General features: G+C 37.7%; 3 protein-coding genes across 10 annotated transcripts; 2 read left to right on the top strand and 1 right to left on the bottom strand.

The window, feature by feature from the left end:
* Positions 1-788: 788 nt before the first annotated feature.
* akip1 (A kinase (PRKA) interacting protein 1) lies at positions 789-2303 on the top strand. Of its 2 annotated transcripts, none has more exons than XM_056765843.1 (5): positions 789-923; positions 1247-1414; positions 1500-1580; positions 1659-1787; positions 1933-2303. In XM_056765843.1, exons 2-5 carry the CDS (start codon positions 1265-1267, stop codon positions 2068-2070), a joined length of 498 nt encoding a protein of 165 aa, XP_056621821.1. In that variant the 5' UTR covers positions 789-923; positions 1247-1264; the 3' UTR covers positions 2071-2303. The 2 variants fall into 2 exon arrangements, with proteins under 2 accessions (XP_056621821.1, XP_056621820.1); XM_056765842.1 differs by having other exon boundaries at positions 800-942.
* Positions 2304-2414: 111 nt separating this feature from the next.
* c14h11orf16 (chromosome 14 C11orf16 homolog) lies at positions 2415-6908 on the bottom strand. 6 transcript variants are annotated; one of them, XM_056765838.1, is made up of 9 exons: positions 6893-6908; positions 5046-5181; positions 4737-4957; positions 4208-4558; positions 3999-4132; positions 3780-3921; positions 3420-3660; positions 2803-3327; positions 2415-2656 (listed from the first exon to the last, which is right to left on the bottom strand). In XM_056765838.1, exons 3-9 carry the CDS (start codon positions 4938-4940, stop codon positions 2415-2417), a joined length of 1839 nt encoding a protein of 612 aa, XP_056621816.1. In that variant the 5' UTR covers positions 4941-4957; positions 5046-5181; positions 6893-6908. The 6 variants fall into 6 exon arrangements, with proteins under 6 accessions (XP_056621816.1, XP_056621814.1, XP_056621815.1 ...); XM_056765836.1 differs by lacking the exon at positions 6893-6908 and adding an exon at positions 5303-6633; XM_056765837.1 differs by lacking the exon at positions 6893-6908 and adding an exon at positions 6319-6633.
* znf143b (zinc finger protein 143b) lies at positions 6802-12689 on the top strand. Of its 2 annotated transcripts, none has more exons than XM_056765832.1 (16): positions 6802-6868; positions 8358-8481; positions 8562-8651; positions 8809-8904; positions 9091-9171; positions 9313-9497; positions 9603-9668; positions 9754-9870; positions 10001-10076; positions 10163-10288; positions 10399-10578; positions 10715-10942; positions 11044-11180; positions 11275-11430; positions 11501-11644; positions 12345-12689. In XM_056765832.1, the coding sequence occupies exons 2-16, from the start codon at positions 8373-8375 to the stop codon at positions 12426-12428; spliced, it is 1875 nt and encodes a 624-aa protein (XP_056621810.1). In that variant the 5' UTR covers positions 6802-6868; positions 8358-8372; the 3' UTR covers positions 12429-12689. The 2 variants fall into 2 exon arrangements, with proteins under 2 accessions (XP_056621810.1, XP_056621811.1); XM_056765833.1 differs by lacking the exon at positions 6802-6868 and adding an exon at positions 6900-7236.
* The last annotated feature ends 77 nt before the right edge of the window (positions 12690-12766 follow it).

The following is a 12766-nucleotide window of genomic DNA, read 5'->3' as shown; positions in this document are numbered from 1 at the left end:
AAAAAAAACCTCAGGAGAACCCAGGCCCAACCAGGGGATTCCAGTTCCCCTCTGGCAAAAGCTGCTGCCTCTGCACAAGCTTAACAGTGCTTGCACAACAAGGCTAAAAAAAAAAACTTACAAATAAGGTAAATTATAGATTTAAGATTATCATTAACAATCTAATAGCATTTGAAGTGTTGTAGAAAAATTGTGTCAAGTTGCCGCATCCTTTATCCAACTCTATCATCTCAGCTCTTGTCAGGTCATTGCTTCCCATTCTCAGCTCATATAATATAATTTGCTACTCATCAAAAACTTGCCACCACTCATCTTAAAAGACATTAAATATTTGGTGAAAAAGGTCAAATGATTTAATGATGAGTCATTGGTCAAACATCCAAAACATACGGTTACTGCTCCCAATAAAGGCTTGCTCCCAAGTCTATTAGCACTAATGTGCACTTCTGAATAATCCAAAACGAGAACAAAGCATGTTTTTCCATGTCTTTTCAATTTATTGAGGCGGTTTCTCGGACAGGGATTAGTTTAAACCAGGACTAGGCCTTAGTTAAATTATTACATTTAAGTAATTTTTACAAGCATGCTTTCCAAAAAACATTTTGAGTCAAAATAAAATATTTTTATATATAAGATATGTCATCGCTCACTGTTTTCAGACAGCTCTAACATTTAATTTAGTCTAGTCTTTAACCTTAACCGCCCCGTTGTGTAGTGAGGTATGTATTTTGTTACGCTGCCGCAAAGACTTCAATTCCCATGAAGGCGTGCGACCGGAAATGCATTGCCACACTTTCACTTCAGAGCACACGCCCAAATTTGGTAACTTTGCGTGTTGCAGTTTGAACTCAATAAAGGACCCGTTTTTTAACGTTTAAAGAACAAGTGCGACCACGAACTTCGAGCAAAACGTCCTCCGAATTGTAGGTTTGGCGTCGTGAGGTACATTATTAATATGCATGTCAAATCTCATATTTCCATATTGCTCTCTACACTGTCGCACTTCTTTGATGTCACTCGCCAATCGCGATACGCAGCGCTTCATTAAGTCACTTCTTGAGAACACTATAGCTAATACTTCAGTGTGTCTATAAAACGTAATAAATGTACGTTTTCTTCTAATGTTTAGCTACGTAGTCTTTACTCATAAAGATATGCGTACATGTGCGACTGCGTTTCCGAAGACGTATTGTTTTGGAAATATTTTTTGTGGCCCTTAATATGATACTGTGTTATTCGCATGTAGTTTGAGACGCTTGTGTTTATGGCAAGTGAATCGTTTATGGAGAGCTCCCTGCGCCGGTCATCAAAACTCGGACAGGATGTGCTGGAGAAAGCAAAGAGACGGTCCATTAAGTGGCCTAACGTTAGTGCAAATCCATCACCCATGTTCATTCACAACATACACTCAGAGGTTGGTAGTATTAGATAAACGCTAGATGGTCTACGATGAAAGTCTGCCCATGAAAATAAAAAAATACTTTTTGTCTGTGGTTCAGAGAAACTTCTCCCATGCAAACCTGGACCAGGCTTTTGCAACAATAGTGGAGTACATGGCAGAAACTACAAGGCAGTGCAAGGTGAACAATACTTTATCTATTAACTTTTAATGGTATTGGATTTAAAATTGAAAACCAGAACCTGTGTTTCTTCAACAGGCGTTTTACAAGTCAGTGCACCAGGCTGAGCCCAACGACCGAGAACATATCTGTCGCTATCATTGCCAGGACATGTTTAAAACCTCTGACCAGAAACAGAATGCTGCTGTAACCATCGACAGAGATTTTGTAAGCATGAACTTAATAAATCTTTCAGGTTTTGTTGTTGTGTATGTAAATTTAGATAAGTGTTGAGTTTGATAGGGATTGTTACTTAAGCATTTGTTCAAGAAATCATATTCTCAGAGTGAATAATCCACATGATTTACAAAAGGGTACATCAGAGGATTTCTTTATTGAAGTTTCTCCGGGAACTTATTCCATCACAGCAGCCATGCAGGACACAAGGCCAGTAACCAAAACAGTCCGCATCACCGCCGGGGAAAGCAAGAGTCTTCGGTTCAATCTCTGAATAACATCCCCTTTGCATTTTTATGAATGAGAGACATAACAATTATTGCACTAAAATTGTAAACGATGACTTTGCAATCTGATTCAGAGTATTTTTTTATCTTGTGCTTGTTTTCTACTCGTATATTTATATGTTATTTTAAAATGTATTTTTAGGAATGAATGCCTTAATGATTTGTGAAAATGTACTTTTACTTTGTGTATTCCTCCTACAGATTAAACATTTTTAATTAATGCTTGCATCGTTTTTACATACTGGACTCTTGTATTTACTTCATATACTTATTAAATGATGTTTCATTTATAAACAAAATTATTGAAAAACGCAACACTTGGGTTGTGAAACTATAGCATCGCTTTTGCTGGCCTTTTGGTCATTGCCAGAACGATTGGAGATGAAGCTTTAATAAATGACTTTTGATCGGTGGATTGAAATAGTTCCCTGATAGAGGCTCCTCGTTTTGGTGAAATGGGTATCATCTTAAATAAAGAGCTGTGATTGGTCATCATGGAGTGGTCATCTGTAGAGTTTCCAGAATCCCAAATGTGCCTGGCACGATTAACATGAGAAGATCTGACCGTTCTTCCTGAAATACCAATAAATATTATTTAAGTGCCAATTAAAAGGCTAAAAGTACCTGCTTGGCATTTTGTAGTAGTCTATTGTAAACATAATTATTATGTCCTATGTTTGTCCATCTTTAAAACCTTTATTGCAAATATTTTTCATTACCTGGTTTCTTGTGCTGTGGTTCTGGAGATCCCCTTTTCCAGTATCTCCAGGCTGGCTTGACCTCTAGCTGAGTGTAAGGCTTTTTCAGGCAGGAAATTTCAGTGTTTATTGAGGCGCTTACCATTTCTGAGCTGGATGGCATTTGTTGGTCATCTGAGTCTGAAGATGAAGACACCTGTAGGCTCTGTAGTTCTTTCAATTGGAGATCGATTTTTCTCTCCAAGTCTTCTCTCCCATGTTTGTTCAGTAGTGGAGTTGACATTACTATTGGCCAGCATGTTTTAACTGGACAATGGCATGGTGGGATGCAAGACAGACTATGATGGGTGCATCGGTGACTTGGAAATTTAAAACCACTGTTACAATGGGAGACCCTACAACAACACGGCCTGGTTGAATAATACTGGAGATCCTTAATCACTTGCTCATGGTGGGAGGCTGGAATCCATACTGCAAGATCTTTGGGGACGTGCATTGTAATCCCGTTCCAAAAGCGAACCTGAGGTCCAATGCTTACATCATCACCTTTGATGAGACAACACACATCACAAATTTTCAGAGGTTTATTCAGTTCTTAGTAAATAAAAATCTTGGCATATGAAAACTTTAAACTTTACCTTTTATCGAGTCTCTTAGCTCCATACCAGAGATGACTCTTCCAGGTCCATATCGTGTCAGGTCTGGCTCCCATGGAACAAGAACAGTGTCTCCTGGAGCAATACTGTGTCCATGTGCAATGCTTAGACTCACCATATCAGGCTGGTAAGTTGGCTGAACTGCATTTATTGTTTCCATAAAGGCATTTTCTATGGGTCCCATGACTTTATCAAACTCCACCATATAAACATTTCCTCTGCCCTAGAGAACAGCATAGACTTTATAATATATGTGATGATGCATCTACATTTAATTGCAATTCAAGAATACTTCAGAATCTGCAGGTTTCTACAACAATGTTTAAGTTTTTCTTTCTGTACCTGATGTATAATTGTCCCCAAATAGTAAAACCCATCTCTCTCACTTCTTGCTAAAACACGACAGCCAGGATGAAACTCGGCACCTCTCATTACCCTTGTAGATGCACATGATACTGTACTAAAATGATTTGTTGGGGAACACCTGTAAAACATTAAATACAATTAATTTAGGTTTTTAGGTTTATTTAATTTATACAAAAAAATACACTGACAACATACCAGTATGGTGCAGAACATACATAACTAGTGGAGTTGTAGTATGGGACATGATTTAAATCCACCCCTGAAGGCCATCTGTCTTGTAGATATGATGGCGTTTGAATCTGTTGATCCGTTGAATATAACAAACTGATCTGTTACAACATAAATCATTATAAAGATGAGCGAGAGAAGTAAAACAAATTAATTCAGGGTGTAAAATGTCATACCTCCACAACGTTGCCCGAGTTCACAGACATGTTGTAACAGCTCCCTTTAGTGGTAGAAGAGACGCAGTGCAAGAAGTCTGAGATGTCACCGTTCATGGGATTGTCAGATATGTGAAAGGTATGCACAGGGCGAGTCACCAGGGTTGATAATGAAGCCAGACATTGTGTGGTGTTGTCTGGGAGACCACTGGTCACTAAATGGACAGATTGACAGGCAGGGTCAGAGAAGGCTAAGGCCAGTGCAGTGTAGAGGTCTCTTCCAGGACTTGTCTGTAATGTGTGAATCCAGTTCAAGGCTTGATAAACAATATCAGGGGTGCAGAGCAACATGTGAGAAGACCATGCAGTTGCCTAAAGAAAATAAGATGTGTAATAATTACTATACTAAATATAATAAACACTTTTCCCATTTACTCATAAATAAATTAAATTGCATTTTAAACAACGTGTTACAGTTTACATTCTTAAAATGATGGTAACATGTGTGGCATTAATATTTTCACAGTGATTTATTGTAAATTTAGGCTACCTTGTATGAAACGCTGATAATGTTGAAGAGAGAGTCTCTAAGTGAAGCTTTAGCAGTGAGGGTTTGGATGATAAGATTCTTCACTGGGCCCATAAAGGCATTCATTCCATTAGAGGTGTCCAGAACAAACGTGGTGTTTCTGCTTTTACCCATAAACAGGGGAAGGACACTTTGGCTATAAGATACATGAGGACTTGATGACATCACTACGACAGAATGATCTGCAATAAAGTTGCATTTGCTCAGTTATTGGCAACATAAATGTAAATAAATGCAATAATACATACCCAAATAAAAAATTATTCAAACCTGATTCCTAGAAAACACAAACTGTAGCAATTTCTGTGTCCTGTAATCCACCAACAATGACCCTATTCTCCACTGTGTACTGAGGTTGCCATAGTGAGTCTCTGACCAGCCTTGAAGAAAAACGACATACATCCACCTAGTGGTAGTGAAGAGCATCAAATGAAGACATTGTTATTTATGTTACACATCAATTTTAGAGAATTATTTTATCATTCATTGATATTATAATTAGATGATGTTGTCTATATAAAACTCACACTTGGATATCTTAACAGATTCTGTAAATGACGAGGGTGAGTAAATGACAACAGTATTTTCATGTGTGGGTTAACTGTTTCTTTAACTCAGTTTCCCTTTGCTTTCAGAATCTGTGTTCCTATTATAGTTGTCAATGGTGGCCAAAAACTGTTGGGTTACAAGCATTCTTCCAAATATCTTTCTCTGTGATGAACACAGAGAAAGATATTTGGAAGAATGTTTATAACCAAACAGATTTCAACCCGATTGACTACCGTAGTAGGAAAAAAAACAATGGTTAAAGTGCCCCAGAAATGTTTGCTATCCCACATTCTGCAAAATGTCTTATTTTGTGTTCAGCAGAACAAAAAATTATAAAGTATTTTTTCCTACTATGGTAGTCAATGGGGGTTGAGATCTGTTTAGTCATAAGCATTATTCCAAATATCTTTCTCATGTTTATCAGGACACAGCAATTTGTACACATTTGGAACAACTCGAAGGTGAGTAAATGATGACAGAATTTTCATTTTTGGGTGAAGTAACACCTAAACCTGTCTAAAACGTTTGACCGACATGCTGTTTTAGACCTCTCACCAGAATGGACCACATGAACCCGAGACTTGTTATGAGAGTCAATTTATGACAGACTGTCAGTCCAAAAAAAGATTGGGTAGTTTTCTCTTATACAGAAGCTAAAATGTAAAAACTTGAGAAAACCTGACAATGTTTTGAGAAACAGACCCAACAATGACAGTTTGAAATAGTTATAAAATGTAGATTATTTCATATTTTTATAATACAGCACACAAAGCAAACAATACAGATGATTCATTGTAGTTTAAATAGTCATAAATGACCTTTTCAATCTGTGTAGAATACATATCACCAAAATATTAAAAAATTAAATACTAACTATTTGAGACATCTAATCACTGCATACAAATATTTACATTTAGACATAAAATAACATTTAAAAAGATATGTATATCTGTTTTTTTTAATAGTCGCAACAAATTGCGTTATAGTTAATCACCACTGCTGAAAAAAAGCAAAGCTTTCAAGTGGTTTGGCTTTCCTTTCTAATGCACTGCATTGCCCATACATCCTCACTCCAGCCATGGCATCGTCAGCCATTCAAAATGGCGACCGACTCTTCATTGACACATAGTAAAAGATATCAATTACGTCAACTGTAAAACCACTGTTCACATTGTGACGTTAAAATATATATCAACAAAACACGCGACCCCTATCCGCAAACCGACAAAACCATGCCAATAAGCTACTGTGTTATATTTGCTTATTCACGCTCGAACAATACACCCAACAGACCCGAATGGCGTCTCAAAGGTGCCCCTGAACATGATTTTCACACAGCGCGCATTCTTACGGAACGACGACGGACCAATAGAAGTATAGCAAGAGTCTTATTCAGCCAATCACGTTTGCGTATTAACAATCTGTCGGCCCTCCGGCAGAGAAACGCTGGCGTTATTCATATTCCGGGGTTGTGTTGTCTGCATAGCGTTTCCTGCCCTGGTGCATGGTGGTCGAACGAAGGGATTGTTGGAAAATTTTCGGAGGTTAGTATATAAATGTGTTTTTACCCAGTGTGCCTTATTTCCTCAGACGCCACTTAGCTGGGGAGTGCGGGAATGGAAGTGTCGTGGAAGTCGTTGGGGGATGCAGAACGAAATAAAACAGTGAAAATGCATCGGAAGCAATGTTTTATTTATTAAAGCCAGTTGGACTCAGGGTTGTAGTCGGTTGCAACATTGTAACGTGCCGATTGTGATTGTCAAGTTACCGCAGCAACTGAATGTGGGCTAGCGGTTGATTCTTTATAATTTAACGATAATAAAATGATTATTTTTTTGCACTTTGATGCAGTGGTGTTCATATAATATCTAAATATCAACGATCTCCACGTTATGGCAACACTTATCACACGGTATAAGTAAAACACGAATGTTTACTGTAGCATATGCTACTCGTTAGCATGACGGACTCCGTCAACCCAACGATATAAATAGTAACTTTAACCTGGCTGTTTTACCCTTTGTGTTGATAAATCTTCATTATTTTTCGTACATTGATTAAAAATGTCACAAATATGGATCGATTCGTAGCTTCCTGGCTAACGTTAAAATGGAAGTTACTAGAGGAAATGCCCTCGTTGGCACAATATCTTCATTTAAAAGAATCGTTCAACCCAAATTAAATTGTCATCATTTATTCACCCTCGGGTGGTTTCAAACCTATATACATTTATTTGTTCTGTTAAACAGAAAGAACGATATTTGTAAGGCTGTTAGCAACTTATCAGTTCTGACATCATCCACTACCATAGTAGGAAAAAAATATTCTGTATTTTCTTGTTCTGCGGAGCACAAAGTGAGATATTCTTCTAAATATCTTTGTGTTCATCAGAACAAAGTAATTTATACATGTATGTAATTACATGAGGGAGAGTAAATGATGACAGAATTTTTATTTTTGGTGAACTATCACTTTAATACCCTAGAAGCAACCATTGATGAACGTGGTGATACTTTTGCGGATTTTTTGACAAAAATGTGACATTCTTTCGGAAAAATAAACAGCGTGCATGGCACAAGCTGTACAGTTCTGCACAATATAGCACATGTAGCGCTTACCTGTTTACTTTGACAAGTTATGCATTGAAATAAATATATTTCTATGTGTATAATATTTTTATATTATAATAATTTATTTCACGATTAAATTAAATCCAAATGCAAAATACTAAAAATATATTAGGTAATAAATAAAACATCCTTAAATTTATTATATATATATATATATATATATATATATATATATATATATATATATATATATATATCAATTAAATAATAAATGCGTAATAGATTTTGACTGGTAGTTTTTATGCACAGCAGGTTATACAAATGTCAGAATGTTTATAAGTTGCAACAGCTTTAACAATGTAACGCAGAATACTGTGTATTTACTGTGCCTAACAATAAGACAGTGTTGTTAAATGTTTATGGACACCTTTGGATTTTAACATAAAACCATTTTGTTGCCTAGTTGCACAGGTAGATCATGCTCTTAGCCCAGGTGAATCGAGACACCCAGGGCATGGAGTTTCAAAGTGTTGATGGGGATCCACAGCAGGTCACCCTTTGCTTGACGGAAGCGGTGACAGTAGCAGGTGAGAAAAACATCTGCTTTATTATTATACGTCATGCATTGTACAGTATAGATCTATAATGGCCAACTGTTACCACACAGATGACAACATCGAAGGAATAGATACTGTGAGTTTGCAGGCAGTGACTCTGGTGGATGGCTCCACAGCATACATTCAACATAGCCCCAAAGGTATTGAAACATTTATTATTATTCTGCATGCTATAGATAATACACCAAGTTTTAAATGACTAGATTTACTGGTTTATAAATAATTAAATAATATCAGTGAATGTGTAGTCGTTTGAAATGACAGAAAGTGCCACAAACTCAATATTTGCCCTTATAGTTTCTTTCTCAGACAACAAGATAATGGAAGGACAAGTGATCCAGTTGGAGGATGGATCTGCCGCATATGTCCAGCATCTACCAATGTCTAAAACGGGTAACTTAAATAGGAAAAGTTTATTGCATTGTCACTGAAGGCATAAGAAACTGTACTGGCCCTACTCATTGTAATAGAAGTAGCTTCATTGTAAGTGTCTGTTGGTAGCAGATCTTTCAGCCTAGATGTTTCAAGTGGCCACTTAAATGTCTATTTATGCACATATTTCCAAATAATACTTTATAGGTGGAGAAGGATTACGGCTAGAGGATGGACAGGCTGTGCAACTGGAAGATGGAACAACTGCTTACATTCATGCCCCAAAAGGTCTGTCTCTGTGCAATATTCTGCTCTTGTATTGTGTGTTTCAAGATACTTTGCTTTCCTGTAGTTTTATTTTGAGCATTTGTAGTTAGTTTGCATTCGTTAGATAAAATCAGAATATTAACACAATTCTGATCTTTTTAGAAACGTATGATCACGGCAGTTTACAGGCGGTTCAGTTAGAGGATGGCACCACTGCATATATACAGCATATGCCACAATCCAACACCATTTTAGCCATCCAGGCGGATGGCACGGTAGCAGATTTGCAGACGGAGGGTACCATTGATGCTGAGACAATCAGTGTGCTGGAGCAATACTCTACAAAGGTTAGGATCATATCAATTTAACAATAGGTGTCCATGATAATAATGAAGAAAGAGATATGTAAAAAAACACAAAATGTCAGTAAACAAAGATCGTTTTTTCGGTAGATGGAGGCTACAGAATGTAGCACAGGGCTACTCGGTCGTAGGGACTCTGATGGTGTCCATATGCAGGTAAGGTTTCCCATTCCATCCCAAACAGATACCTGTTTGTTTCTATTTATTTTTTTGTAAAACTAGTTCATTCCTGTGTTCTCAGATTGTACTGCAGGGTCAGGACTGCAGGTCACCTAGAATTCAACATGTTGGGGAAAAAGCCTTCCGATGTGAACATGAAGGATGTGGAAAACTCTATACCACTGCTCATCATCTAAAGGTAAAATCACTTCATATGATAAGACAGATAGATACTAGATAGATAGATAAAGTATGTGCTCCATAAAGCCTTTTTGAGTACAGATTTGAGCACAAAGTGACATTGTGTGTGGCATTCTGAACGTTCCCAGGTACATGAAAGGTCGCATACAGGAGACAAGCCGTACATTTGCGACCAGATAGGATGTGGAAAGAAATTTGCAACAGGTTATTATTTTCCCATGAGAACATTTTTTTTCGTTTCTCCATCAATTTTGATTGAGTTAGTCGTGGTTCTTCCTTGCTGTCTTTAGGTTATGGCCTTAAGAGTCACATCCGAACACACACTGGAGAGAAACCATATCGCTGTCAGGAACTCAACTGCCTCAAGTCTTTCAAAACATCCGGAGACCTACAAAAACACACACGGACACATACAGGTATGTTTCATATCAGGCTGTCCCACATTAAGTTTCAATAATAACAACATAGGCATTCACAAAAACAAATGTAATGTGTTGGTTAAATTCGCGTGTTTGTGTTTTTTTAGGTGAAAAGCCATTTAAATGTCCGTTTGAAGGTTGTGGAAGATCGTTCACCACGTCCAACATTCGCAAGGTTCACATTCGTACTCACACAGGCGAGAGACCATATTACTGCTCTGAGCCCAATTGCGGAAGGGCATTCGCAAGTGCGACAAACTACAAAAACCACATGAGAATTCACACAGGTACCTGCTGTACATAGTTTGTCTCTCTAAGATCAAATGAAGAGTGAAGACGTAATATAAGAAGAAGTGTAAGAAATCTTTGAATCACTGCCGGAGATCACAATGAACCTAATTGTATTTGTGTGATCATTTCCAGGAGAGAAGCCTTACGTTTGCACTGTACCTGGCTGTGACAAACGCTTCACAGAGTACTCTAGCCTGTACAAGCACCATGTGGTTCATACACCCTGCAAACCCTACAACTGTAATCACTGCGGAAAGACGTATAAGCAAATCTCCACCCTTGCCATGCATAAACGTACAGCTCATAATGACACAGAGCCCATAGAAGAAGAACAAGAAGGCTATTTTGAGCCTCCTGCAGGTAAGTTCCATTTGGAATTGTCCGACAGCACAGTTTAAGCTGGAAAGGAAATAACATTCTAGATTTTTCTTAGCTAAAATTGGAATCTTCATCATTTTCAGAGGCCGTTGATGATCCTGGGTTAATGTATACACCTACAGAGGTGGAGGATGACTCTGGGTCCGAGCAGGTATTGGGTGGATCAGAGGTCACAGGACAACATCATGTGGCTCTTATATCCCAGGATGGCACACAACAGGTAAATACAGTTTATTAATTATTATTATTAATGACCTTTACCGTACATTTTAAATAATGTGTACAAATGAAGATGTTTTGCCTTTTGGCCGCAGGTTCTTTCTCAGGCAGATATGCAGGCTATGGGTGGCACGATTACCATGGTAACACAAGAGGGAACCACCATAACTATCCCAGCACATGAAGCAATGCTTTCATCAGGAGGGGCACATTCTGTTACCATGGTTTCTGCAGACGGCACGGAGGGACAGGTAGGGGTCGCCACTTGACCTTTCCATATTATACTACGTAAGGTCTTGTGAAACTTTGTTTCTGTTTTAGGTGGCGATTGTGACACCAGACCTGTCTGCGTACCATACAGAAGACGGGGAGCTTGTGCAGGATCACGAACAGCACATAGTTTCCACAAGCCAACACCCAGTCACACTGCTGGCCACCTCTAATGGCACACACATTGCTGTCCAGGTATGGAAAAGTTACCACACAAAACAAACACTGTCTTCACACTCAGAAATACAAATGGGAGGCGTCGCAGACTTTGAATCATATAATATCATACACCGATATTAGCTGTGAGTAAAACATGCTGTTAATGTTTGTAAAGCTTTAAGCTTATTTTTGGATTGCATCATCCACTACCCTGTTTGTTGGGGATTGTGTCCTTCTCTCCTAAAGGGTGGGGTTCTGTAGGTCTAATTTATGGAGATCCTTGGATTTGAAAATGCATACCTTATATCAATGGCGATTGTTGTATGCTTTATCTTTTAAACCAAATACATTTTATTAATTTTATCAAGCACCTTTTAGTTATAGATTTGAGCAATTGATGTATTTAACAGATCCAATAGTTGATGAACAACTGTAGAATTGTTTTCCTTCACTAATGGAGAACAAATTGAGCAACTCTAGTCCAATCAACTATGTGTTTATCTTTGGCTTGCCCATCGATTCTGATTAATGAGCCGTCGTTGTCAAAAAAGCAGAAGTGAGTCGTTGTGGGGGAGAGTGACCCTGTACTTGGAGGGTGGGTGGTGAAGATTGCATGCTGGGGAACATGTTCAATGGAAATGTTTAACTAATGTATTTCAAGTGTGGACAAAGTATTGTCGTTGGTGAAGTTGTCTTAAATTTGACCTCCAATGAATAAACATTTCCCCTTTCATAGCTGAGTGATCAACCCTCCCTTGAAGAAGCCATCAGAATAGCATCAAGAATACAGCAAGGAGAAACACCTGGAATGGAAGATTAGTTTTGTAATTTATTGCCACAGTGAACTAAACTCCTCAAGGTTGTGTCTGAGTGTGTGTGTGTATGTGAGTATTAAAAACCTGTCAAGCATCATAGTTTTTTTAAATGCTGACATCATGATTGTTAAAAAAAATTGAACATATTTTTGTGTGTATATGTACATAACTGTTTTAAGACTAGAGTTTTTTTCTGTATATATTTGATTAAGCTATTTTTTGCAATCTGCCGATAAAATGAACAGAATTATAATTAGAAAAAGAAATTTTGTGTTTGTGTTGTATTTTTATGTTGAATTAGTTGTTCTGATGATTTTGAGTAGTTGTTCTACTTTGAAATCAT

The sequence above is a fragment of the Triplophysa dalaica genome, chromosome 14, assembly GCF_015846415.1.
Source record: "Triplophysa dalaica isolate WHDGS20190420 chromosome 14, ASM1584641v1, whole genome shotgun sequence".
NCBI classification, from domain to species: Eukaryota; Metazoa; Chordata; class Actinopteri; order Cypriniformes; family Nemacheilidae; genus Triplophysa; species Triplophysa dalaica.
The sequence above is the reverse complement of the archived record's forward strand: the minus strand, read 5'-3'. Positions and strand labels throughout refer to the sequence as shown.

Excerpts from the sequence above, each read along its gene's own strand:
- akip1 (XM_056765843.1), top strand. The coding sequence starts at position 1,265 with ATGGCAAGTGAATCGTTTATGGAGAGCTCCCTGCGCCGGTCATCAAAA. Across the intron at positions 1,581-1,658 it reads AAACTACAAGGCAGTGCAAG|GCGTTTTACAAGTCAGTGCA; the intron begins GTGAACAATACT and ends TTTCTTCAACAG. Across the intron at positions 1,788-1,932 it reads TAACCATCGACAGAGATTTT|GGTACATCAGAGGATTTCTT; the intron begins GTAAGCATGAAC and ends GATTTACAAAAG.
- c14h11orf16 (XM_056765838.1), bottom strand. The coding sequence starts at position 4,940 with ATGTCATCAAGTCCTCATGTATCTTATAGCCAAAGTGTCCTTCCCCTG. Across the intron at positions 4,559-4,736 it reads TTATCAGCGTTTCATACAAG|GCAACTGCATGGTCTTCTCA; the intron begins GTAGCCTAAATT and ends TATTTTCTTTAG. Across the intron at positions 3,922-3,998 it reads GTATGTTCTGCACCATACTG|GTGTTCCCCAACAAATCATT; the intron begins GTATGTTGTCAG and ends AATGTTTTACAG.
- znf143b (XM_056765832.1), top strand. The coding sequence starts at position 8,373 with ATGCTCTTAGCCCAGGTGAATCGAGACACCCAGGGCATGGAGTTTCAA. Across the intron at positions 8,652-8,808 it reads CATTCAACATAGCCCCAAAG|TTTCTTTCTCAGACAACAAG; the intron begins GTATTGAAACAT and ends TTGCCCTTATAG. Across the intron at positions 11,645-12,344 it reads GCACACACATTGCTGTCCAG|CTGAGTGATCAACCCTCCCT; the intron begins GTATGGAAAAGT and ends CCCCTTTCATAG.